At 42.3% G+C, this 26,408-nt stretch overlaps 1 protein-coding gene across 3 annotated transcripts; it reads left to right on the top strand.

Annotated features, from left to right (window-relative positions):
* Nucleotides 1-673: 673 nt before the first annotated feature.
* On the top strand, nucleotides 674-25,993 carry SERPINB5 (serpin family B member 5). Of its 3 annotated transcripts, none has more exons than XM_007192013.2 (7): nucleotides 674-794; nucleotides 6,701-6,875; nucleotides 9,658-9,795; nucleotides 12,323-12,440; nucleotides 15,515-15,657; nucleotides 20,459-20,626; nucleotides 24,240-25,993. In XM_007192013.2, exons 2-7 carry the CDS (start codon nucleotides 6,708-6,710, stop codon nucleotides 24,630-24,632), a joined length of 1,128 nt encoding a protein of 375 aa, XP_007192075.1. In that variant the 5' UTR covers nucleotides 674-794; nucleotides 6,701-6,707; the 3' UTR covers nucleotides 24,633-25,993. The 3 variants fall into 3 exon arrangements, with proteins under 3 accessions (XP_007192075.1, XP_057383249.1, XP_057383250.1); XM_057527266.1 differs by lacking the exon at nucleotides 674-794 and adding an exon at nucleotides 871-1,021; XM_057527267.1 differs by lacking the exon at nucleotides 674-794 and adding an exon at nucleotides 1,036-1,138.
* Nucleotides 25,994-26,408: the final 415 nt, after the last annotated feature.

Here is a 26,408-nt window from a genome sequence, read left to right as displayed (position 1 = left end):
GTTTAGTCTTTATTGAATATTGTTTCTGTTTTATGTTTCGGTTTTTTGGCCGAGAGGCATGTGGGATCTTAGCTCCCCGACCAGGGATAGAACCTGCACCCCCTGCATTGGAAGGCAAAGTCTTAACCACTGGACCGCCAGGGAAGTCCCTAAAGCTGGGTAATCCTAATCACAATATTTTATTGGGAACCCCATCAACAATTTGTCCCATCAATTTGGTATTACATATTCTGCTAAGTATAATGTATTTAATTTATATATTCTTTACTTTCTTTTGTGATCACCTTTCTGTTTAATAGGTATCTAGCTACCTCTTCGGCATCTAGCAGAATGAGCCATGGAGGTGAGGGTGCTTTCTTTGGCAACACCATACTTGAAAAGTATGAATTATTACGACCATCACATATTCCTTCTATTTTATATAATATTTCACCTTCCGGTCCCACGTGGGCTACTAGGGTTGCCCTTCTGTATGTATGCGTGTATTCAGCCTAAGGCACGATCCGCCGACAGCCCTGTCCTGCCTGAGCATGTTGCAGGCCTTTAGAAGCTGTGCAGACAACAGCAACTTCAGCGTGAATCATTTTTTCCAATCACGGACAAGCTGCCAAGAGGCATGAGTAAGGGCCAGGGCAGAAGTGGGAGGGACGGAGGGAGGGGAGGGAGGGCGTGGTCACAGTGGGCGTGGCCCCGGTCGGCGTTCAGGTGAGCAAGCAGCCTGCCTCTGCCCCACATCGAGGTCCTACCACTTCTGGTTTTCCTTTTCCCTGGCCGTGCGATCGCTGTAACTTCAGGTAAGCAAAGTGCAGGTAGCAAGGTGGTGATTTCCCTCTTTTTGGCAAGTCTTAAAAGAAAATAGTTCTTTGAGATGGTGAACACAGTGGGCAGAATGGCTTATTTTCAAGAGTAGGCTGTCAGCTTCAGTACGTCTGTCGCCCCCTACATGGGCAGCATTTCCAGCGCCCAGCCCTTTGGGAACCAGGCATGCCGTGTAGGGAGCAAAATCACTTAAAAGCACAAGGTAAGAGCATGAAGAAACAGCATGGCCGGGAGGTTTTGGTGTTGGAAGGGCCCCACAGTGATTCGCGGAGGAGAGAGTATTTCCGAGGACGTTTCCAGCCCTACCTTGGAACTCAGAGTGAGTTTTGCGGAGCTGGTTTCGGAAAGGGTGCGGTGCCCCAAACCTGAAGAAAGGGGAGACGCGCAGGAGTGTCGGGCTCACCTTCTTGGGCTGGCACTGTGGGCTGAGATTCAGACTTAAGAACTGCTGTTCTTTTTGGCATTTTAAAGCATCCAGTGGGTATCCATTTACTTGCAACTGCGTTCTTCCAGGCAGGAAGTATCCTCCCTCCCTCTTCCTGGGCTTCGAGATAGTTGAAGCAAATTACATATTTCAAATGTGTGTTCTTGGATGACTTTTCGAATAGGTTGGCTCATAGTTTCTTCCTCATAGAAGCTACTGTTTTGATGGCTTTCTTTAAGCGTGTCACCCTAAAGAGCAATTTAACAGGCCAGGCTGTTCTGTAGGCTCGTAATCAGATGAGGTTCAGATTCACAGAGCTGAGGGGTCTTATACGTCCTTCGGCTCACATCTCCCCCACCCCCCATTTTGTGGAGGAGGAGGGGAGGCTCACGGAGGAGAAGGGGCGTCCAAAGTCTCCTGGCTTATATGGGGCGGGATGAAGTGGAATCCAAGTCTTCAAACTCACGGCTCCTGGACTTTCCCAGGTCACCATGAGTTTTCTTAACAGCTTTGTCACCCCTACATTACTGAAGAGGTTTTGAATAGAATTGGGTGCGTCAAAACCTCAGTCCCCACCAATATATGCTGGTGTTTGGTGGGTTCCTGGATGGGTGGAGAGATGGAAGCTTGTCTGAAGAAAGGATTCTCTACGTGTGAGTCAGCGGGTTTATACCTTTGCTTCTTAGCACCTGAATTCTGCCACTTCAGTCCCTCTGGGTTGTGGGTTCACTTTGAAGGTATGAAGTCTCAGCAATCTTGGTCATCCTGGCATGGTGAGTCTGGCCCTGTTTTACTGTTTTAGGCAGTGGTGGGATGGCTCAGCGGTCAAGATCAGGCTTCCAACCAGATGGGAGCAGATACGATAGCTCAGAATATCTGAGCAAAGCAGAGGCTCCCCTGCCATTGGAAATTAAGCAGTTGACCTTATTACTAAGAGCCACATTGTCCTTTCCCGCTGACAAAGCACTTTTCATGTACATTTACTCATTTCATCACCTCATTAATCCTCATGCTATTCTTTCACATGGCAGAAGCTGCAGGATCTCCTATTTTCTTGATCTGCCTCTGACTTTTTTCCTTGTGAGGTTAGAAAGTGAGCAGCATAGACTGTGTTTTTAGACATTCCATTGTAGTTGTTGTAATAGGCAAAGGTATTGCCTAAGGATTGTTTCCACCAAATGGTCTACAGATGAAAAGTTTGGGGAATATTGGCTTAGATGCATTAGAAAACATTAGAAAATCTTGATGCAGGGGCCAGTGAGCACCTGTGAGTCGAGAGAATTGACCTCCCCACGCCTCCTCACACCCCAGTGCACATGTCTGCATTCATCTGGGGACTGCTTGCTGTCTCTGAACTAGCAGTTCTCTGGCACACATTTTTGCATGGCTAACTCTTCCTTATTCTTTAGGACGCACCTGTAGTGCGACTTATTTGATGTCACTGTCTCTGAGGAGAGCTCACTGAGATTTCTGCTATGAGTGCGCCGTCTCCCCTAAGGGCTGCATGATAACTTGTGCCCCCATCAGAACACCCATCACACCTACAGCACATACCATGCCACTAGGTGACAGCTCTTCGGAGGCAGGAACCATGCTGTGTTCGCCTTTGATTTGTTCATGTCTAGATCAGGTGCCTGACACGCATTATTAGGTACTCAGTTAATACTTATTAAATGAAAGCAATATAAGATTGATAGTTTGCAACACAGAGAGTGGAAAGAGAACATGAGTTTCTGCCAGTTGGAAAATCAGGAAAAAAAAAGTTTTGTGTTGATTTAAAAAAAAGAAAACACGTAAGAAAAAAAAAAGAAGAAAACATGTAAGGTATCTTGGTATCTCTAAAGGGGCAATCCAGGACACGTAGGATTTTTGGAACTCTAAAGACTCCTGAGAGAACAAATGCCAGCAAAGACGCAATTACCAAGAAGGAAGGTGATACGTGTGGTCAGGAGCTACCAGGCTGGAACGTAGAAGAGTGAGTGCCAGGTCTGGTTTGACCACTCTCACTCCCCGCGCGGGTGGCCTGGGAGAATCACTTCGTCTCTGTGTGCCTCCCTTTCCACACCTGTAAACTGAAGAGATGGGGCCAGACTAAATCCATCCAAGGTCTTGTCCCCCTTTAAAGGTTTATGGCTTTAGGATGTATTGCAAACAATAAAAACAAAACAGGCAACTTTACAATTAAACTCTTACAACTTTTTGTTGTTTGTTTGTTGCATTTCTTTGTTGTTTGTTTATTACTACTTAAACTTTCATTTCACGTTTCCCTGATTAAAAGTGGCTTTTAAACATTTAAGTCAATAAAAGATGTGGTGTTTTCTATGTTGATGCTGTAAATGAAATTCTCCTTACTTGTTCTAATCATTAGAAGATTTTCATGAAAATGAGAGAAGTTATCTCTGTAACAATGGAATAATACAATGAAAAGAATCTGCAGCGATTTTAGCACCCTGAACAGGTCATTAGATATGTAAATTTACTACGCAGGAATTGCTAATCTTTACTCTTGTACCCACAATTTTTATAGCATTTGCTCATGCAAAATGGTCTGCATAGGAACCTGACCCATTTTCCTGGGTGTGTATTGCTAAAGTTGCTGAGATTTGTTTAAATGCTTCATCTTGCACCACAGTGAGGTGGTAGTTGGCTGTGGCCAAAATCATCCCTTGAACTATCTCAGACCAAATCAGCTTTACAGTGTTTTTAGGTCACTTGCCACTAATCACCAAGCAACTGATTAGATTTACCAGGCAATATTTGATTGATTACATAGTTGGTGATCATTTACCCCTATAGACACCTCAGATGTTAGGTGTGCCCTGACTTACATTCTCCAACAGGGACTGAATCTAAGCCTTGAATTGCAACTAAGTGTTAATTATATTGTGTAATATATAATATGTATGTGTATATATATATATATTACATATAATATATAATATGTAATATATATGTAACTGTACTTAAAGCCACCATGATCTTGTATTCACATAGAGCCATTTAGATGAAACGCATTGCAAAATGCTATAATGAATGAAGGAATAATACTTCAGTGGAACAAAATGGCATTTCCTTACACTTTGATCCACTTCTGGGATCCACTTTTAGGTGTCTGCCGTCAAACTCCCTCAGCAGATTACTCCAAGGCCTTAAAAACACAAAAGACATCAAACTTCAAAGTTTGTTATAAATGATGCAAAATTATTCTAATTTCTCCTCCTGGGTGGTTGGAAATATGGGCTGGGAAGAACTACTTGGGCTTGTTAAAACATAGTTGGTATGTTTTCATACTATCATTGGTGTGGTTAGGCCTTGAGTTGTTGAAGCTTTGAGAAGTTCGCAGGGGTTTGGGTTTAGGTTTCTCTATTTGGTGAAGAAATACCTCATTTAGGCTTTTCTATTTGGTAGAGAAATAGCTCCTGTTGAATTTTAGTCATAGATGAACTCAGCATTATCAGTGTTAAACTTGCTGCTGGAGAAAGCCAGTTTTCTTGTCCTGGAAGTCTGTTTGGGATTCCCAAACAGACTTTTAGGAAGTTTCTTTTAATTTCCCTGTGGTGGACACATGCTTCTGTTTATGTCTCATTGCCCTCTGCCTTCCTCATGCCGGTCTGCTTCCCCTGAGAGTTCACTCTCATCTCATGGCCCCCAGCTCTCCCCAGATGAGAGAGCATAAGGTAGTAGGCCTTAAAGAAATGTAAGATGCCTGCCCTGACTTCAGGTTACCTTACTGTAGGTGCGTAGTGAGAACACTGAGTTCACTTAGCTGTACTTTTTGGACAAAGGAGGAAGCAGCCATTGGAGATGACCAGTGAGCATGAACGGGTCAACAAAACTTTTTTTTTTTTTTTTTTTGCTAATGAGCTTGTATTTACAGATTCCAAGATATATTATAATCTTTTTGATTCCATCCTACACACAAGCCACATGTCCCATAAAAGGGAGAATTCCAAAGAACTATTTGAAGATCAAGGGCCCATTCCTTGATCTTATTCTCACGTCTTTGCATTTTGAATTTCTGTTCAGGTATAAGGTGCAAAATTGAGATCCTATTCATGCATTCGACTTTAACACCTCCTTGAGTCCCAATTGAGGGAAGCCCTCTGTCTTGAGTGGTGATGCTTTGTCTGGCACCCGGGAGCACATCCTGCCTGACGACCTTCAGTGTCACGACTTCTAGGGGTAATGAGAACGAGAGTTCTCAGACAAGACCAGAGGCTCACTGCTGCTATTTCCACTTTACCCGGCTCCGTATTTTTAGATGAAGCTGCCCTCTCTTTTCTTTAGCTCCCATGTTACTTGTTCCACTGTTCACATGGCATGGCATTCTGCTTATTTGTATACATATCTGCCCAAAGAGGTGGAAAACTCAGAGAAAGGGAGGGGGTACTCAGGTGATCCTTATAATACTTTTCGTAGTGTCTTCCACATAGTAGATAATGTACTAACAACAAAAACAATAATAGCTATTATTTATTAAATATTGCTATGTGCCGGGTGCCCTACTAAGGCATTACTTACTTTATTAATCTTGTAGGGCTGCTGTAACAAAGTACCACAAATTGGGTGGCTTAAAACAGTGGAGATTTATACTCCCACAGTTCTGGAGGCCAGAATTCTGAAATTAAGGTGCTGTCAGGGCCTTGCTCTCTCGGCACGCTCTAGGGGAGAATCTGTTCCGTGCCTTTCTCTTGCTTCTGGTGTTGCCAGTGAACTTTGGTGTGCTTGGCTTGTAGAAGCATTGCTCCAATAATCTCTACCTCTGTCGCCATATGGTGTTCTCCCTTGTGTCTTCACATCATCTTCCCTCTGCACGTCTGTCTTTGTGTCTTTTCCCCTGTTCTTAAACAGACACCAGTCATATTGGGTTAGGGCCACCCTGATGACCTCTACTTGATTCAATCTGCAAAGATCCTATTTCCAAATAAGGTCACATTCACAGTTACCCAGAGGTGGGACTTCAACCTACCTTTTGGTTGCGGGTGGGGGGAACACAATGCAGCCCATAACACTTACTAAATATTAACTTGAATCACACAAAACTGCTGTGATTTGACTATTTTTGATCTACAAAAAATTCAATTTTGTATGCTTTAACCTAAATCCTAATTGAAACAATATGGATAAATAAAACCAACTGATTTTGATCAGTGCTGTCCATTGTTCTGACCACGTGCAGAGGCCATCGTAGCCAAGTGGGCTCGAATTTGGAGATTCCAGGCAGAGCTGTACACACAGAGGACCTCACATGTTGGGTGTTCAGATCTTAGGACATTTGTGCAGGAGTTTCTTTACCACTGGCTTTTAAATGTGCATTTACTGAAAGTTCCTTCCTTCCTCTCTTCTACCCAAGACCATGACTTTGTTTGACGAGAATTCTTATTGCGTTGGCAAAATGCAGTTGAGAACACTTCAAGGATGATTTAGAAATAACCTCACTCTTGTCCTTTGTTCTAGGCCCACAATGGATGCCCTGCGACTGGCAAATTCGGCTTTTGCAGTTGACCTGTTCAAACAACTGTGTGAAAAGGAGCCAGCGGGCAATGTCCTCTTCTCTCCAATCTGTCTCTCCACCTCTCTGTCACTTGTTCAAGTGGGTGCCAAAGGTGACACAGCAAACGAAATTGGACAGGTAAGCCCCATGCCTTGTTTCTGCTTTGAGTGGAAGCAAAGTTATAAGAACACACAGGTGGTGCCTGGGGAAAAAGGAATGAGGCTCAGGAATAAGAGTTTTGCCATTTCCAGCACTCTCTTAATCTATTTTTAAATGTGAAAGCTCATTTATCTGTCCTGCAACCCATGTTTAGAACAGGTACTATGTTGTTGTGGAGAACGAGGGGATCTGCTAGGCAATCACAAGTTTTCCACTAACAAGTGGCCTTTGGCAAGTCACCTGACATCTTTCTACCCGTTACGTTGTAAGCATCAATCAAGATGATGTTTGTTAAATGTTCCACTGCAAATATCCTGACCAGAAAGAGTGTAAATCTACACCCCCGTCTTATGCATGAAATTTATTTACAGCATCATCCTTTATATTAAAATGCAGCCTGAACTATATTCTACTCTATAATATATTCTACCCTATTCTATATCCTTATTGGATAGATAGAATATATCCATGTTTATTTCAATACAGAAATAATGTTTGAAATTATCTACCTTTAAGTAACATGGATAAATAAGAAGATGGATTGTGCGTACTTATGTTTTAGAATACTCCCTGGGATTTGAATATCCCATTTGAGAAGAATGGGCTAAGATGATGTTTTACACACACACACACACACACGCACGCACGCACACGTATATAGGAGTATGTATATATATGTGTACACATATAAATAAAAAATTTTTAAGAATCCCTTTTTGGCTATGGTTGACTATCTTTGTAAAGTTCTTAGACCTTCAAATGAGATGATTTTCTATACTGTTACATTTTAAGTCCTTATTTACTTTTATTATTAAAAAAAAATTGAGGTATGATTGACATGTACCATTATATTAGTTTCAGGTGTACAGTATAATGATCAATATTTGTATATTTTGCAAAATGATCACCACAGTAAGTCTGGTTAATGTCTGTCACCATACACAGTTACAAAAAAATTTTTTTTTTATGATGAGAACTTTTAAGATCTACTCTCCTAGCAACTTGCAAATATACGGGATTATTAATTATAGTCACTATGCTGTACATTATATCCCCATGACTTATTTTATAACTGGAAGTTTGTACCTTTTGACCTCCTTCCCATTTCGAGCAGCTCAGCCTCTTACCCCCTACCCGCCAATCCTCGCCATTTACCTTTAGATAATAAGTGAAAACCCTTCTAATTCCGTTCCATTATTATTCTTCCATTGATCATTCCAGTTCAACAGAATCTCTCTTTTCATGAGCTCATAAGCATTTAAAAAGGGAACATCTTTTATCTATAAACCCCCAGAAAATATGACCCACAAAATGTTATTTGTGTCAGGATGGCAAACTTACGCTTGAAACTGAGTGGGACTTGAGAAGGAAGCTTCCTTTGTGGGAAGAGGAGCTGCACCTTTTCATCTGTCCTCCTCTTTCAACTCCACCCCACAATCCCTACCCCATCTCTCACTCCTCATTTCTCATCTCCCACTAGAGAAGAGATAGAAAAGAGGACTTCCTGGTAGTGGGTCTGTTCCTCAGTAATAACAATAAAGGTCTTTTCAGTACATGCAATTGTTTCCCCACAGTGGTTACGTGGGTTCTTTAATTTTCTGGTCTTTTTGCCTGTCATTAGGCATGAGGGTTATGTACAGCCTCGGACCAACCAATTTGACCCTGCACTACGGAGGTTGTGTGACTCGGTGGTGCAATGTGCCCATTTAGTGATCACCTGAGGTGTGGCATCAGGGCATGGTTCTTATGAGTTAGGAGTGAGGAGAAAATCACCTTATCCTGACATCATGTTTTGGGCACCATGGAGCAGAGGAGATGCTGAGCTATTGGTTGAAACAAAAGAAAAGTTAGGAAAAAAATAAAAGGATTTAAGTCTTACAGAAGATAGCATCCTAGTTTTAAGTGGCTTAGAGTATTACTATAAGAATACTTATTAACATTTTGAATCCATACGATATTTTAGGTGTCTTAACATATAATATCTGTAATCCTCATAGCTTCTCAGAAGAGTAGGTGTTCTCAGTTCATTTTACAGAGGGGAAAGTACAGTTCTGAAGAGCTGGGCAAGATGACATTTCTAGTAGGTACAGGATGGGATGCAAAGGCTACCTAACTGTAGCCCATCGATGGCATGGCAGCTGCCTACCATAAATGACATATCAGCCCATTTGGCGCTTGTTAGAGCAACTAAAGGGACTGGATAGGCTCTGGCTAGGGACACCTCTATCCTGGAATCTGATACCTGCCTAATGATTGTCTCTCGGTATTAATTTCTCTCTTCTTATCTCTAAATTGGATAGAAATTATAACCCAGCTTCCTTCTTTTCCAAGTTTGGAAAAGAACATGGAGGCATCACTTTGAAGAAAGGGCGAAATTTCCTTACAGTTAAATCAAGAGGAGTGTATCTTTATGGGAGTGTTTCTCAACTGGGAACAATTTGCCCCTCCCCTCCCTCACCCCTCTCCCGGACATTGGACAATGTCTGGATACATTTGTGTTGTCACAAATGGAAGAAGGAGTGCTACTGACACCTCGGAGGTCAGTGATGCCCAGGACAGCGCCCGCCCCCCGCCGGTCCCCAAACATAGAATTACCCAGTCTGAACTGTCAGCAGTGCTAAGGTTGAGAAGCCTTGCTTCTGGGAACAACAGAGCCAGGAGATACTCAAGACCAAGCCCGAGGAGGTTGACCATGACCATGTGTCCACCGCCGTGGGGAGAGGCAGTGCTTCACGGAGAACGGACTTTTTTCTCTTCACAGGTCCTGCATTTGGAAAATGTCAAAGATGGGCCCTTTGGATTTCAAACAGTAACGTCGGATGTCAACAAACTTCGTTCCTTTTATTCCCTGAAACTAATCAAACGGCTCTACGTAGACAAATCTCTGAATCCTTCCACGGTAAGTGGTTCAGAGCAATTAGCAAGAGTCAGCTGTTTATCAGGGGTGACACGTTCTCATGGTTAGACCAACAACTTTTTGTCAGTGAAAATCATTCCCAGGATGCTCATTTACGATTTATTTAAAATGAATTAGTCCTAATGGAGAGGTTGAATCTAGAGGGGATCAATTGCAGTCACATATTTTAACTTAAAGTATAGAGAAGCTGTGAGTTTCCTTTTGCCTCTAAAACATTCACGGATCCCACCCTTCCTCTTAGCTTCCTCACTGAAAGAAATGGAGAATGGGATTATTACCGTCTAATAAATGTGTCTCTATAGATGCAAGACAGCTCATGATTTAGACATCTTTGTTCTTGAACAGCAGGGCATATAGCCTGGGACAGCATTTTAAGTTCTTTACCTTATTTGTTCATGCACACGATGTTCTCCTGATATTTCTCGAAATCAGTGAGAAAAATCGTAACTGTATGAATTAGAAGTTTTCTTCGGTCATAAACTGGTTTTGTTTGTTTTATGAGGCTGTTCAGGTGGCTATCTATACAAGGTAGAGGTGGTAATTTCAGCTATTTCTTGAAGGAATCATATAAAGAACACATATATATTCTTAAATTTGATCCAGAGTATATCATAATACTTTAAAAGATATGTATTTGAAACACATAGCCAACATCCTCGGCTGCATAGTGTTCATTCTCTACTGTAGTAATATCGAGTTGATTCAATTTGTGTTTGGATGGTCAGAATTTCAAGCTTTCCAAATCTAAAAGATAGACTACCAGTTAAATATTTTGCCATAGTTTTACTGCTTTCAGCAATAGGTATTTGTTTTTCTGGTGGGGATCTTTTGAGGACATAAGTCATTAGATGTTGTGAGTTTATTCTTACTGCTTAAAGACACATATACACAGCCATTCTTCTTCCAGCAATCACCTGGGGAATTAAAGAAATACTGAGATGTGGGTTGAGGCCTGGGCATGGAAAGAATTTAAAAACTCCCTAGGTGGTCCTTAGTGATGCTTAATGCATTTTGTTGCTGGCAGTGAAGATGGTGGAGGCCCTTCATGTTGCTGAGTGTCTGGAATGTTCTTAGCTCTGTCAGTAAATGGTAACACTCAGTCCCAAGGTTGGGTTGCAATGAACAGAATCAAACTGGGCAAACCTGTAGTTGTTCTGAAAAAAACCCAAGGAGTCCTGTGCTTAGGAAGTGAAGTGACATGACATTTAATCAAGCTGTGTTTAGTTTGGTTGACTTTCCACTCAACATTTTGAATTATTTCAAACCGGGAGTTGCAAGGAATTTTTTAAAAGGCTGTTTCCATTGTTCCTGTTGGTTGTATGTCATCTATAATTTTACTAGTAACAGTACAAACAAGTGTGGTCTGAGGAGGGCCACCTGTATCAGAACTACCTGGGTGTTAGAAGTGCAAATTCCTGGCCTTGGTTCACTAGAATCAAGATCACCAGGGACTGGATTTAGGGTTTTCCTTTTTTTTTTTAATGCCTTTTCTTTTTTTTAAAAAATTATTTATTTAATTTATTTCTTTTGGCTGCATTGGGTCTTCGTTGCTGCGCGCGGGCTTCTCTAGTTGCGGCGAGCGGGGGTTGCTCTTTGTTGCGGTGCATGGGCTTCTCATTGCGGTGACTTCTCTTGTTGTGGAGCACAGGCTCTAGGCGCGCGGGCTTCAGTAGTTGTGGCATGTAGGCTCAGTAGTTGTGGCTCGCGGGCTCTTGAGCACAAGCTCAGTAGTTGTGGCACACAGGCTTATTTGCTCCGAGGCATGTGGGATCTTCCTGGACCAGGGCTCGAACCCGTGTCCCCCGCATTGGCAGGCAGATTCTTAACCACTGTGCCACCAGGGAAGTCCCAGGTTTTGCATTTTTAACAAGCACTATAATTAGAAGAACTGCTCTGTTCCTTACAGCACTGTGTTTCAAACTTTAACATGCAGATGAATCACCTGGGGATCTTGTTAAAAATTCAGATTCTGATTCTGGGGTGGGGCTTGAGATTCTGCATTTTAACAAGGTCCCAGGTGATGCTGCAGGTCTTGGTCCTTGGACCACACTTTGAGTAACAAGCATCTTTAGAATATTTATTTATTTCAGTGTGGATAAGATTTTTCTTCTCATAGAGTTCTCTTTTCTGTACATTTCTTCCATTCTAAGACATACATATATAAATTTACATTTTATCTGTATGTACATTTTAATGTTTCTGAAATTGAAATTCATATTATAATTGTTGTGTGCATGTAGCATAATGTTTCTTTTCTCCCCCAAAACTGATGCTAAATTGATGGAGGCATTTAATAATTGATATTGTCTTAGAATTGAACAAATGAAACAATACAAAGAAAATTCATCGATTTTTACATAATGTTTCAATTTATATAGTGTTACAGATTTTGAAGGAGTATCCATAGTAATAGAGATTTAAAAGTCCTGTGCTAGAATTGTGTACCAACATAATGGTTTAACTACAGACTTTAAGGGCTTTGTGATTTTATGAACTGGATGTTTTTCAGGAGTTCATCAGGTCTACCAAGAGACCCTATGCAAATGAAATGGAAACTGTTGATTTCAAAGATAAATTGGAAGAAACAAAAGGTCAGATCAACAACTCAGTTAAGGAACTCACAGATGGCAAGTATCCTTTACTTATTCTGCTATAAATCACTAAGTAAACAGACCATATCGTCTCATGAATCTGCTAAGTATAAGATTGAACATCTGGAGGATTCCTTGAATGTTTTCGGTATACAAGCTAAATTCTTGCCCATCAAGCCATTTCAACCACTTGGATTTCTGGGCATTTCCTGCATCATATCATCAGTTGGCAGAAATTCTGAGTACTTCAGGTTTAGTCTGCTAAAAGGGGCTGCCACATGCCCTTCTGGAGGCTTGGCTGTGCCTCTAACAAAGTACGGCTCTGGGCCAGTTCCGAGGCTGGTTTTTCAATCTGGAAATGAAGGGCTTGGACTATAGCTTGATGATCCCTGAGGCCACTTTTGGCTCAAAAATTCTACAACTTTGTCAAGGAAAAAAAAGACAAAAGGTCTTAGATAATCAAATACACATGCAGAAAAAACAGAACCAAACAAACCATGGTGGAAGCTTGTCCCAGGTCTCACAACTCTCCTTACCCTTGGCCCTCTGATAGCCCCGGAGCCCGGGGTCTCTTCTGCAGCTTCCACCTGGCCCTGCCTCTTGCTCAGCGCTTCCCTCAGGCCTCTCCCTTTCCCGACTCCTCCCTCCATTAAAATTCTCTGTGAGGTGCGCTCCTTGCTAGAAAGGAATTGGAGCTAAGATGAGTTTGGGTGCAAATCAGTGTTCACGTCTCCCTTCCCAAGGGACGTATTTGTACAGTATTTGTATAGGGAGGCAGCTACTGGGACACAGCGCCTCACTGTGAAAGAGCAAACTGGATTTTTCAGGTGCCACTGCAGTCACCGAAGTCTGGGGAGGGACATACTGCTGCGGCAGGAGAGATACACTCCCTGTGAGAATGCCAGGGCGGCCCTCTTGCCGCACTGACTCAGGCATGCCGGAGCCCCCGCTGTAAATGCAGGGTGAGGCCGTGGAAAGAACATGGTCTGGGAGTCGTTCAAGACCTAGATTCACATCCAGACCTGCCGCTTGTTAACCGAGGTAGTTGGACGTGGAGCCTCAATTTACTGAGCTGTAAAATGGGGCATAGATGACCTGACTTAACTTTTACCTGGTTGTTGTGAGGATTAAATTAGATCATATATGCTAACAAATAATATATGATAGCCAAAATAATATATGGTAGCCATTGGGCTTCCCTGGTGGCGCAGTGGTTGAGAATCTGCCTGCCAATGCAGGGAACACGGGTTCGAGCCCTGGTCTGGGAAGATCCCACATGCCGTGGAGCAACTGGGCCCGTGAGCCACAATTTACTGAGCCTGCGCGTCTGGAGCCTGTGCTCCGCAACAAGAGAGGCCGCGACAGTGAGAGGCCCACGCACCGCAATGAAGAGTGGCCCCCGCTCGCCGCAACTAGAGAAAGCCCTCGCACAGAAACGAAGACCCAACACAGCCATAAATAAATAAATAAATAAACCCAAAAGTTAAAAAAAAAAAAAAATATGGTAGCCATAGATATGTATGCACACACAAATGTGTACATTGATATATATTTATTAATGAAATGAATTTTATTTGGCTTCATATGTAAAGAAAAATCTGGTCTAACTAATACCAGGTTAGGCACAATTTTAAAATGTATACGTGAAAGGCAGCTCCCGTTTAAATTGCTGTGTGATGGTTTTGCTTTTTTTTTTTTTTTTGGCCGCCCACATGGCATGCGGGATCTTATTTCCCCGACCAGGGATCGAACCCATGCCCCCTGCAGTGGAAGCTCGGAGTCTTAACCACTGGACTGCCAGGGAAGCTCCCCAGTTTTGCTTTTAAAATTGTTAACACATTGCATTTTCTCTCCAGGGGACTCTCTTTAAAAATCTTCATAAAATTGAGTTTTTTACTGGAGAACGTAGTTGAGTGAAAAGACTTCTGAATTTGAAACCAGAAGCTCGAGGTTGAAGTTAGCCAGCACTTGCTAGCTCCCCACTTCTTCAGTGATGCTCTTACATATTCGACCCAGCATATAGCACTGACAGGACAGGTTACATCGTTTGTGGGTCCCAGTGCAAAATGGAAACACAGGGCCCTTTATATTAAAAACCGTGTTAAGAATTTTAAGATGGCGACAGCAGAGCATGAAACCAGTGCAGGGCCCTTCACACCTAGTCACAGGCTCAAGAACTGGGCCTGAGCAGTGGTATGAAGATCTGAGAGATTAGGTAAATGAAATATCCTTAGCAAAAAAGTCAATGCTATTCAAAGGCGAGGACTTAATTTTATTAAGGGTTTATCACCACCTAACTGTTTTGGCTGTTGGGGATTTGAGCACTACGGTCATTACAGTTGTTACGGAGCTTATGGTGGTAATTATAGCTGACCAGGATGCAAACAGAACAGTGTGATTTGGGGAGGGGGCAGTGAGCTGTGGGGTAAAGAGGGGAGCACTGACCTGGTGGCTTCAGACGTGCTTGGCAGCTGAGTGAACCGGGAAAGCCACTTGGCCTCTCTGAGCCTCCGTGGCCTCAACTATGAGATGGGGATAATGACCTTTGCCCTACAGGATCATCATGAGGGAAGTGAGATAAGACACGTGACAGTTCCAAGCACAGGGCCCGGTGGAAAGTAAGCTTTCTTGCGTTTTCTTTCCCGAGCACAGGCTCTGGAGTCACAAAGACCTGGCTTTGAATCCTGAATTCACCCTTGCTCATGCATCATCTTGGGCGAGGGACTTAACCTGGAGTCTCAGCTTCCTCATCTGTAAAGTGGGGAGCAATGCATGGTACCGTGCATGTGCATGTCTAGCACATGGCCTTGGACAGCATGGGCGTTCCACAGGGGTAGCTTGTGCTTTTCTTCTTGCTCCTCTTCCGTCTTTTTCCCCCTCCCTTCTCCCCCTCACTCTCCTCGCCAGGTCTCTTTGGAAAGTCTGGTTGAAGCAAGATGCAAGGAGAAAAAGGGGTCCTTCTCAAATGAGATGGTCTGGGCTACCAGGCTGTACATGGTGCGGCTCTAGCCAGGGTTAAACGCCCAGTCAGTGGATTTGCATGGGGACATCAGAGGTGGTTTGGAAGCATAACCCCGTGCAATTTTGTGGTTTCCTAACATTGTTTGCAGGCCGCTTTGAGAACATTTTAGCTGACAACAGTGTAACAGACCAGACCAAAATCCTTGTGGTTAATGCTGCCTACTTTGTTGGAAAGTGGATGAAGAAATTTCCTGAATCAGAAACCAAAGAATGTCCTTTCAGAATCAGTAAGGTATGTGGGCTGCGTGTTGCAGTCAAAGGATCCCAACTATAGATCTGAAAAATTATAGCAACACGAGGGACCCTAGGAATTCACTCCAATGAGGAAAATAAAGGCACAAGAGGTAGTGTGCTTTTCCTTAGACAACAGCGGGGAGGGGCAGGGACTGTTTAAGTGTAGAAAAAGAACCATAAGCCAGAGACTCTCACTCTTTTTCCAGAATGTCCTCAGGGTCTGATCTGAGTGAGAGTTTATAGAGCTTCTAACACAGTGGGTAAAGCTAAATCACCAACCAGAAAACAACTACAGATGTTTGGGACCATTAGTAGGAAAGGAAAAGAAAAGAAACAAACCAAATCCCAACATTAGAGGCCTTTGGATCATCATGAAACATTGACCATTTGGGAATCTTGTTCCAGGTTAATGAGCTCCTCTGTGATCTCATTTCTCACCTGTTAATAGTGAAGTAAATGGTTCTGATATTTTAATTTAAAAGCTTCTTTGAGGTACTCATTGGCTGTGAAGGAAAAAGCATAGCTTACTCATCTGCAGTGCTGGGACTCATTATGGGGAAGAATTACGATAGCAACCTGTATCGCAGGGAAGTCTCATGGATACTACTGAGTGAATAATGAAGCCATATCCCATGCCAAAAATAATTCATATAAATAAGTAAAGTGCCTCCTCCATAAACGAAACCAAAGAACTGAGACTGGAAAACTGACCCATTTCGTTAGAGGACCTAGGAAACCCCAGGAATCTATATGATGGTGTGATTTGGTCTCATTTGATGAGATCTGGCTTGTGTTAAGGATGCAGACTCAGAACTGTGTGTCAGTCAGCACAATCTCGGAAGGAAGCTTATTTACCCTGTAACTCTTATGCATCAATTCTTTTTTTTTTTTTTTTTTTTAAAGAAATTCACGTTCTTTTATTTATTTATTTATTTATTTATGACTGTGTTGAGTCTTCGTTTCTGTGCGAGGGCTTTCTCTAGTTGCGGCAAGTGGGGACCACTCTTCATCGCGGTGCGCGGGCCTCTCACCATCGCGGCCTCTCTTGTTGCGGAGCACAGGCTCCAGACGCGCAGGCTCAGTAATTGTGGCCCACAGGCCCAGTTGCTCCGTGGCATGTGGGATCCTCCCAGACCAGGGCTCGAACCCGTGTCCCCTGCATTGGCAGGCAGATTCTCAACCACTGCGCCACCAGGGAAGCCCTTATGCATCAATTCTAATTTTCAGGTCTCTCCCAGCACCTAGAGTACTTAGCATTAATCACTTTTGTTTTTGCTAAATATTATCATTGTACTTTCGTAGTGCTAGAACCCAGGAAAAAAAGACCTTCAAGATACAGTCTATACCTGAATTAGCTGGACTGGTTTCCATGTCTTACTGTTTGTACCCACAGCGTTTGTATTCATAGGCCACACCCTCACCTCCCAAATCCCCTGCCCCAGCTGTGTTTTCCACACTGAAATCTAATTATTTATTTACTTATCTAGATCTCTTACCAGTGCATGGACTTTTAAGGGCAGGGATAATGTTTTGCCCATCTCAGTTTCTATAATTCCTGGCCCAGTCCTTGATACATTAGTAGGTGCTCAGCAAATGTTTGTTGAATGAATGACCGATCTGTAAGGATCAGTTTGATTAAACAGCCAATAGCAAACAAAACCTTTTTGGCTTTTGGGACCACCATGGGTTCCTGTGCAGGATCCATGGGCCGTTTTCACTGGGAGAGGACAGTAATCACCGAGTGTGCTCCTTACCTACTCAAAACCTCCGTGGTCCTAGGGAGGGAGCCAGGTCCCCATCTACTTGCTCTGCCATTTGGCTTCCCAGATTACAGTGGTCTTCTCATTGCTGCCTGCGAGGGCCAGGACTGACCCTGCACACAGGGCTCTGTCTCAGACACCAGGCACCAAACAATTACTTCTTTAGACTCTGTATTTTTCACATATGGGTCCCTGAGTTTTAAAGACGGCTTCTTGACTTTCTTAGTGTTGCCTTTTATTTGGAGCTAAAGTTGAACGTGACTGTACATAGCCTGTGCTGTGAGCGGGGACCAAGTGTTGGCCCCAGTGACCCTCACACGGAGTGTCCCCTCCAGAGCGGTTAGGGTTGGCTCTCCTCCCTGGGAAGTGCCGGCAAAGGGGCCTTGAGAATGTTTAAGTGAAACGTGAAACATGGTGCTTCTCATACCGGCTGCAGGGCCAGCCCAGAACATCATTATGACCACCCTCAGATCTGCGGCTTTTACATTTAAGAAAATGTTAATGGGTGTCTTTTATAAAGGGAGGAAGAATGTGTGCAATTCCTTTATCCTTGTTGTTAAATCATAAAGCTAGGTCGTATCACGTCCTGGAGACTCAGACTCTAGGAAGAGAATTAATAAGGATTTAAAATGCCATTGATCTCTCAGCGGTTCACCAAACAAAAAAATAAAACACTATTCAAGGCTGCGTGGGGATATACCCTGCTTTTGAATGCAGGCGCTCTTACTTTTCCTTTGTTTCCTTTGAATTGCTTTTGTCAGCTCCTGAACTTTTGGGGTGATATTACTAAATCTTTTCTCATATCCTTTGGTGTCTCTTTTAAGGGTTAGACTAAATTGATGAAGTTATATTATTAAAAGTTTAGTACAGGGCTTCCCTGGTGGCGCAGTAGTTAAGAATCCACCTGCCAATGCAGGGGACACGGGTTCAAGCCCTGGTCCAGGAAGATCCCACATGCCACAGAGCAACTAAGCCCGTGCACCACAACTACTGAGCCTGTGCTCTAGAGCCCGTGTGCCACAACTACTGAACCTGCGTGCCACAACTACTGAAGCCCACGCGCCTAGAGCCTGTGCTCCACAACAAGAGAAGCCACCGCAATGAGATGCACCGCAAGGAAGAGTAGCCCCCGCTCGCCGCAACTAGAGAAAGCCCGCACGCAGCAACAAAGACCCAACGTGGCCAAAAATAAATTAAAAAAAAAAAGTTTAGTACAGTACCTATCCTGACAAGGTGGACACACACACTCACGTGCACGCGCGCACACCCACATCCTCCCCCCCCCACACTGTATTGAATATTTTCTGGGATGGTCGTTACTTAGTCCTGTTTTCAGAAGATACATCTTAATTTATGTTTTAGAAAATGGGATTATTGTATCCATAGTCAGTGCTGATAAATGAAATAGATGACCGTTTTTGGTGGTCACAGCTTCTGTGAATTCAGAAACTATTAGTAATCTAACCTGATGGAGATTTTTAGACAAATCTATACTTCTTTGAGGGAAATACATGGAAGAATTACCAGTTAATTTAAAAAGTAGTATGTTTATTTTAAAATCATAATTTTGTTTCTGGTTTTACATAGAGTCAAAGTCTTCAATTATTTATCAACCAAATATTTAGTGAGCAATTACTATGTGCTGGGACATCCCAAGATAATAAGAAATGGTTTCTGCTTTGACTGTAGGCTAGTTGGGGTGGGGGATGGCACATACATACATTTTCTAACATTGTGACAAGTGTTAAAATAGAGGTATGTACAAAAAATAAAATAAGTAAAGTCTAGCTTTGCTTGAAGATAGTGTTGGGTAAGGTTCAGTTTACTGTTTGAAGATCCCGGATAAAAGCTTTACTGTAATATTATTCCTGCAGACCTGATACAATGTTTGAAATTTCCCCCCAAAGAGGTTTGGTTAACAGGCAAATATCCCATGGGAGGTATAAACCAAGACAATAAATTGCACTAAATTACTATCAGTCTTTTACTCCTTAGTATGAATTAATTTTTCTTCAGAAAATGAGTCACCTCTGTAGCAGAGACACAAGGTCAGATATTAATGGGGACACAGAGGAGAAGAAAAGTCCTGGGATGCTGCCTGGAGAGAAAGGCCTGAGTGATAGGAGCTGGAAGAGACTTAGAGATAATTTTGTTTGTTATCATTCTTAATTTTTAAAATCATGAAATATTTCAAGCATACAGAAAATTATAGAGAATAGTATAACAAACACCAATGTACCAACAACCACCTTTGTAAAATCTTTATATTTTGCCTTATTTCAGATATTTTAAAGAAAAAATATAGCAAGAATTGCACTGTCCTGTGTAGCCCCACCACCCCTCCATCTCCTTGCTTCCTCTCCAGAGGGAACCATCATTCTGAAATTTCCAATCCCCTCATTCCACTGACAAGGAAACTGAGGCCCAGAGAGGTTAAGTGACTTGCTGAAGGTCACAGAGTATGTTTATGTCACATTTGAGACTAAAACCAAGGTTCTTCTCTCTAATCAGATCAGAGCAGGAAGAGGGGACTGAGGGAGGGGTGACTAAAACCGAAGGCGGACGGAGAACAAAACAAGCATGGTTTTTGTTCTGCTATACGTTAACTTTTCCATATTAGGCATTGTATAAGGAAAAGCTACATAAATGGATATGTGGGTTTGCACTGGAATTTACTTTCAAGTGAGCTCTACCAGGAATGGTTTAAAGATCTTGTAATTACAGGCGTCTATAAAGGCTAAGTTAAAGTTTGCCTGTATTTCCAGTCATCCTGTCTTATTTTTAATGTTTTATATATGCAAATACAGTATTATATTATGGATAGTTCCTGTAATTATGAAGCACATGCATAACTTTTCAAAGGTAGTCATAAACTCTTGACAGGACAGTCTCTGATGGTGTGGATTACCTGCCTGCTTCTTTAAGCCATAATGATGTGAAACTATGTCAGGAACGAATTTATGAGTATGTGTGTGTATAGAGGGGTGTGTGGGTGTGTGTGAGAAAAACAAGCAGAGCAAATTTCTTCTCCTTTTTTAGACGGACACCAAACCAGTGCAAATGATGCACCTGGAGGCCACGTTCTGTATGGGCAACGTCGACGGTATCAACTGTAAGCTCATAGAGCTTCCCTTTCAAAACAAGCACCTCAGCATGATAATCCTACTACCCAAGGATGTGGAGCACGGGTCCACGGGCCTGGAACAGGTGAGGAGGGAGGCGGGCGTCCAGCGCGCAGGCGCAGCGGAGCCAAGGAGCTGCTCGGGCGGTGCTTGTGGGGCTGCGGCAGCCTTACCTTAACGATTCACTTGCTCAGTGGTCTCTAAGGGTTTCACGGTTCTTTGGGGGCCTTTCTCCTCAATGTTAGAACAGCTAATATTTATTTGGTACTTATAACGTGCCAGGAGCTGTAAGTTCCCCATGCGCACTGGCTCATCTAATTCTCACCGCAGTCCCAGGAGTTAGAAACTATAATATTACCGTACTCACGTTTACCAACGAGGGGCCGGAGGCACAGAGGGTGGGTAGCTGGTCCAGGGTCACGAACTCGTGGGTGGTGTGTAGAATTGGAAGGTGAGCCCAGGAAGTTGGAATCTGTGCTCTTAACTCCAGGCTAGAGCCCCTACTGGTAGCATCTTGCGTTAGTGTGGTGCATGTGTTACAACTGACACATTAACTCAAGTCCACAGGTGACTTTGGGGCTTGCGCTTTGTGTTGCACATTCTATGGGTTTTTGAAAAGTTCTTTTAATGCACACACGTATACAAGGTTTTATTATGCTTTTATACAGGTAGAGACACAAGGTTTAACTGACAGTAGAGGTTTCACCTGCCTGGGAATGACTTTCTAGCTTCCCCTCTGCTCTGTCAGCCGCCTGCAGCCCCAAGACCCGTTGTTCTCCCTCAGTCCTGCCCTCCGGGCTTCCTGGCTCCCCTCCACCTGGGCCACCCTCTGCCAGGAAGAAGGAGGGGTTCTTTGACCAACCCAGGATTCACCTGCTTTATTTCCGGTCACACCTCAGTTACTCCCTGACTTTCCAGGGGACAGTCTAACTTGGTCCCCATCCTACCTGCTACTTTGATTCTATGTTTTATCCATCACTTTATTAACTGAATCATAATTCCCATCTTCATTCTTCTGTTCACTCCTCTCCCTTTTTTACTGCACTTCACGCCTTAGTCTCATTTTTTTCTTGCAGCCATTATTCAGCTGTCTCACACTTTACTTCCTTAAAATACCCTCACACCTTTTTTTTTTTTTTTTAATTAAAGTACAGAACGAAAGAAGATGATCTTTTGAGTCTCAGAAGGTATATTCAAGGATACAAATCGTCTTAGTTTACTAGGGCTGCCATAACAAAGTATCACAAACTGGGTGGTTTAAACGACAGAAATTTAATGTCTCACATTTTTGGAAGCTAAAAGTGCAAGATCAAGGTATCTGCAGGTTGGTTTCTTCAGAGGGCTGTGAGGGAGAATCTGTCCATCCTAGCTTCTGGAGATTTGCTGGCAATCTTTGGCTTTCCTTGGTTGTAGACACATCACTTCAATCTCTGCCTTCATCTTCCAAGGCATTCTCCCTGTGTGAGTGTGTGTCTGTATCTGTGTCCGGAATTTCCTTTCTTATAAAAAGGACACCAGTCATATTGGGTTAGGGCCTAATGATCTCATCTTAACTAATTACACCTACAAGGACCCTACTTTCTTTTTTTTTTTTTTTTTTTATTAATTTATTTATTTTTGGCTGTGTTGGGTCTTCGTTTCTGTGCGAGGGCTTTCTCTAGTTGTGGCAAGTGGGGACCACTCTTCATCGCGGTGCGCGGGCCTCTCACAGTCGCGGCCTCTCTTGTTGCGGAGCACAGGCTCCAGACGCGCAGACTCAGTAATCATGGCTCACGGGCCCAGCCGCTCCGCGGCATGTGGGATCTTCCCAGACCAGGGCTCGAACCCGTGTCCCCTGCATTGGCAGGCAGATTCTCAACCACTGCGCCACCAGGGAAGCCCAGGACCCTACTTTCAAATGAAGTCATATTCCAAGGCACTGTGGGTTAAGACTTCAATACATGAATTTTGGCGGGGAGCGGGGGCGGACACAATTTGGCCCATACAATGGAGGAAAAAGTTTATTTTTTCTTCTTAATGACTTTTGACTTATGGATGAATTTTCTTCTGTCTTCTCACTCTCAGGTAGTAAATGGCCAAGAGACTATACTTTTTGGCTCGAAAATTCTAGTTACCTATGACAATCTTTTGGTCTTAATAATTTGTCTTAAATAAAACAGTATCCGTGAAAAAATACTTATCATAGCTTAGCAAGAGAATCCAATGGTTCCCTCTCCCATTAAAAAAACTTGTGACCAGCTTGTGACCTTGTCATCTCCCTGATTTTTATAGGTTTCACACGAGTGACTTCAGTGCAGGATTGCCCCATGTAGTAATAGTCAAGGTAGTATCATTGTCTGTTGTACGTGTATTTCTCCTCTAGCCAGTGGGGAGACTGTAAGGGCAAGGAACAATGTAAGATTTGCTCAATGAAGAATTTTATGACTAAATCATTTTATGTGTCATTGCATATCTCTCATTTTAAAAATAGCCAACTGAAATAGATGCATTCATCACCCATGATCTTAAAGGATGATCCTAGACAGTTCAAATTCTCATTTTAAAAAAGAGTAACTTTAGCTTTAATTTGAGTTATGAAATTTGATACCATGTCTAGGGCACGAATATTCTAGATTTCCTAGTAGAGAAATTAAAATAAGCATTCAATAAATACTATGCATAAAAACTTTTATAGTTTTATATTTATTTCACTATTATCCATGCAACATCATAATCCATGCATTCATTTCTATAGAGCTACTCTATAGTTAAAAGAAATGCCCTGATAAATTTCAGAACAAAGGGACCATTGTTGTGGAGTGAGCAGAGGAGACCAATGCTAGGTAGCTGGGTAGACCATTTTTATTTTTAATTAATTTTTATTGGAGTATAGTTGATTTACAATGTTTTGTTCATTTCTGCTGTACAACAAAGTGAATCAGTTATACATATAGATATACCCACACTTTTTTAGATTCTTTTCCCATATAGGTCCTTACAGAGTATTGAGTAGAGTTCCCTGTGCTATATAGTAGGTTCTTATTAGTTATCTATTATATATATAGTAGTATGTATATGTCAATCCCAATCTCCCAATTTATCCCTCCCCCTGATTCCCTGCTTTCCCCCGTGGCAACCATAAGTTTGTTTTCTACATCTGTGACTCTATTTCTGTTTTGTAAATAAGTTGATTTGTTCCATTTTTTTTAGATTCCACATATAAGTGATACCATATGATATTTATCTTTCTCTGTCTGACTTACTTTACTCAGTATGTCAATCTCCAGGTCCATCCATGTTGCTGCAAGTGGCATTATTTCATTCTTTTTTATGGCTGAGTAATATTCTGTTGTATATATGTACCACATCTTCTTTATCCATTCTTCTATTGATGGACATTTAGGTTGCTTCCATGTCCTGGCTATTGTAAATAGTGCTACTATGAACATTGGGGTGCATGTATCTTTGTTGAATTATGGTTTTCTCTGGATATATGCCTAGGAGTGGGATTGTTGGGTCATATGGTAGCTCTATGTGGATGGACCATTTTTAAGAGAACCTAGTCACATGCCAAAACTGCAGGGCTGATTCCATCTTTGATGAACCATCTGTACTGCTTCCAAATAGGGCTCACAATGACATTTTATGCTTTTAGTCAAGGAGGATCTTTTACAATTGGAAATAAAAAAAAACAATTTCCTCTCCTTTTTGTCCTTCAGGTTGAAAAACAACTCAACTCAGAGACGCTATTGCAGTGGACCAATCCCAGCACCATGGCCAATGCTAAAGTCAAACTCTCCATTCCAAAATTTAAGGTGGAAAAGATGATTGATCCCAAGGCTAGTCTGGAAAACCTAGGGCTGAAAAACATCTTTAATGAGAATGCATCTGATTTCTCTGGAATGTCAGAGACCAAGGGAGTGGCCCTCTCAAATGTCATTCACAGAGTGTGCTTAGAAATAACTGAAGAAGGTGGGGATTCCATAGAGGTGCCAGGATCACGAATCCTGCAACACAAGGATGAATTCAATGCTGACCACCCCTTTATTTACATCATCAGGCACAACAAAACTCGAAACATCATTTTCTTTGGCAAGTTCTGTTCTCCTTAAGTGACAGAGCCCAGGTTCCCAGGTTAAGTCCCACCCTACTTCTCTGTAAACTCTGCAACTGAGAATCATTTTCTAAATACAATAAATTGTTAATAGGAAGCTGCTGGTATTCACACTAATAGGCCTTTTTTCCAATTTTTTGTTTGTTTGTTCTTCTTTCCCTCCCACCCCCTTAAAAGACAATACTTTTAATGAAAAGGAATCACCTTAGAGAAAAAATATGTATTCATCATTTGTCAAACTATCTAGGGTTTTTGGCAGGAATACAGTCTTTCACAAAGAAAATTCCTATAAGGACGATCTGGAGGATTTTATTAACAAAGCTTAGCCTTCCATCACTGGGATACAGAATGTTCCAGACATTTTCTTTTCCCTGAAAGACTGAAGAAACTGGTACATGGGCTCTGCAAAACTTTCTTGGCACCAATGAAACTTGGACATACGTTCAGGCTACTGTACGTCCACAGCTCCTTACATTAAACCCTGCGGGACAAATATTTCCTTCAAATTCTGATTTTTGTGGATTTTAGAAAGATAATATGTTGCACATACTGTATGTTGTGGATCTCCATTGATAGAGACTGGAGCAGCACCCTATAAATCAACACCTTAATATTTCTGCCACAAAATGTAGAATATCCGCACAAAATAAAGACTCCAGGTAGCCCATAAGTATCAGGTTTTGCTGCCAAATCAGTGTGCCTCCTACTTATGAAAAAAACTTTGTTTTCAGAACTTTTTGAAATTTTGGAGTGTTGGACCTGTAGTAACCAAAGGGCAGCACCTCAAGGGGAAGTTCAGATCTTATTAAGAATTCACGTTCACTTTTGATAGAACCCCTACCTGGTTGTTGGGTTGGCGAGAGACCACTGGAAGGGAATTCTAACCGACTCACAGGCTTGTGGATGTCTGACCACCAGGGCTTAAATGCACAGGGCCTTTCACAGTAGACAATAAAAGAATTTTACGAGTGTTGAAGGGACTTGTCTCTCTGTGTACTGTGATAGTGGGAAAGGGGGAGGAACTTCACGCTGCTAGGAAACGTGACAAAAGCTATTGATATGCTCACACTGCTGTGAATCGTATTTTTCCAAAGCCTATGGGTTTAGTTACTGTAGACAGCTAGTTGGGAACCTACAACGATTGCAGTTTTTAAAGATGTTTCTGAGAAGTTATTTATGTCACCAGTTCACGTGTTAATTCACTACAGAAACAGGACAGCATGGAAGATTTGGATCTGGTGACAGCCCTTCCCTCTTTCTCCTCTGGCTTTGTTGTAAATAGGTTCAACTTTCTTCTTACTCCGAAGGTTCAATATTGAATATCTTTTATGCTGTTGAAAATAAAATATTATTGAATTACATGACTTGCTTTTTTCACCATTTTGAAATAGAACCAAGCCCTCCATTGACAAAATGCTTTGGGGATGGGGATTGATGTCGAATAAAAAGGAATAAGAATAATGACTGCCCCTATTTCCTGGTCTTCCTTCCTGCCCACCAGCTCTTGCTTCCTCCTTCCAGCCCCTTTCATCCTGGGGAGGGAAGGACCAGGGAAGTGGTAGAATGACTCCCAATGTCATAAAAGTGTATCATGAAAGCAGAGGCCTTGCAGGAGGCCATGGAACTTTTCTCCAGCCTTTCCCACTTTGGGCCCTACCTCAAAATGTAATTTTATCAAGTTAAGCTGTATATGCCTAAAATGTTTTCTTATTAAGTACTTCTTTTTGGTCAATGTCATGTACATTTGTTTTGAATCAATTATGGTATCTGTGAA

Source organism: Balaenoptera acutorostrata, chromosome 13, assembly GCF_949987535.1.
Source record: "Balaenoptera acutorostrata chromosome 13, mBalAcu1.1, whole genome shotgun sequence".
Taxonomy (NCBI): domain Eukaryota; kingdom Metazoa; phylum Chordata; class Mammalia; order Artiodactyla; family Balaenopteridae; genus Balaenoptera; species Balaenoptera acutorostrata.
Note: the sequence above shows the minus strand (reverse complement) of the source record. Positions and strands in the feature narration are given on the sequence as shown.

Bases quoted from the DNA above. Each gene is read 5' to 3' on its own strand.
- SERPINB5 (XM_007192013.2), top strand. From the start codon at position 6,708: ATGGATGCCCTGCGACTGGCAAATTCGGCTTTTGCAGTTGACCTGTTC. The intron at 9,796-12,322 runs GTAAGTGGTTCA...GATGTTTTTCAG, and splicing joins AATCTCTGAATCCTTCCACG to GAGTTCATCAGGTCTACCAA. The intron at 12,441-15,514 runs GCAAGTATCCTT...CATTGTTTGCAG, and splicing joins AGTTAAGGAACTCACAGATG to GCCGCTTTGAGAACATTTTA.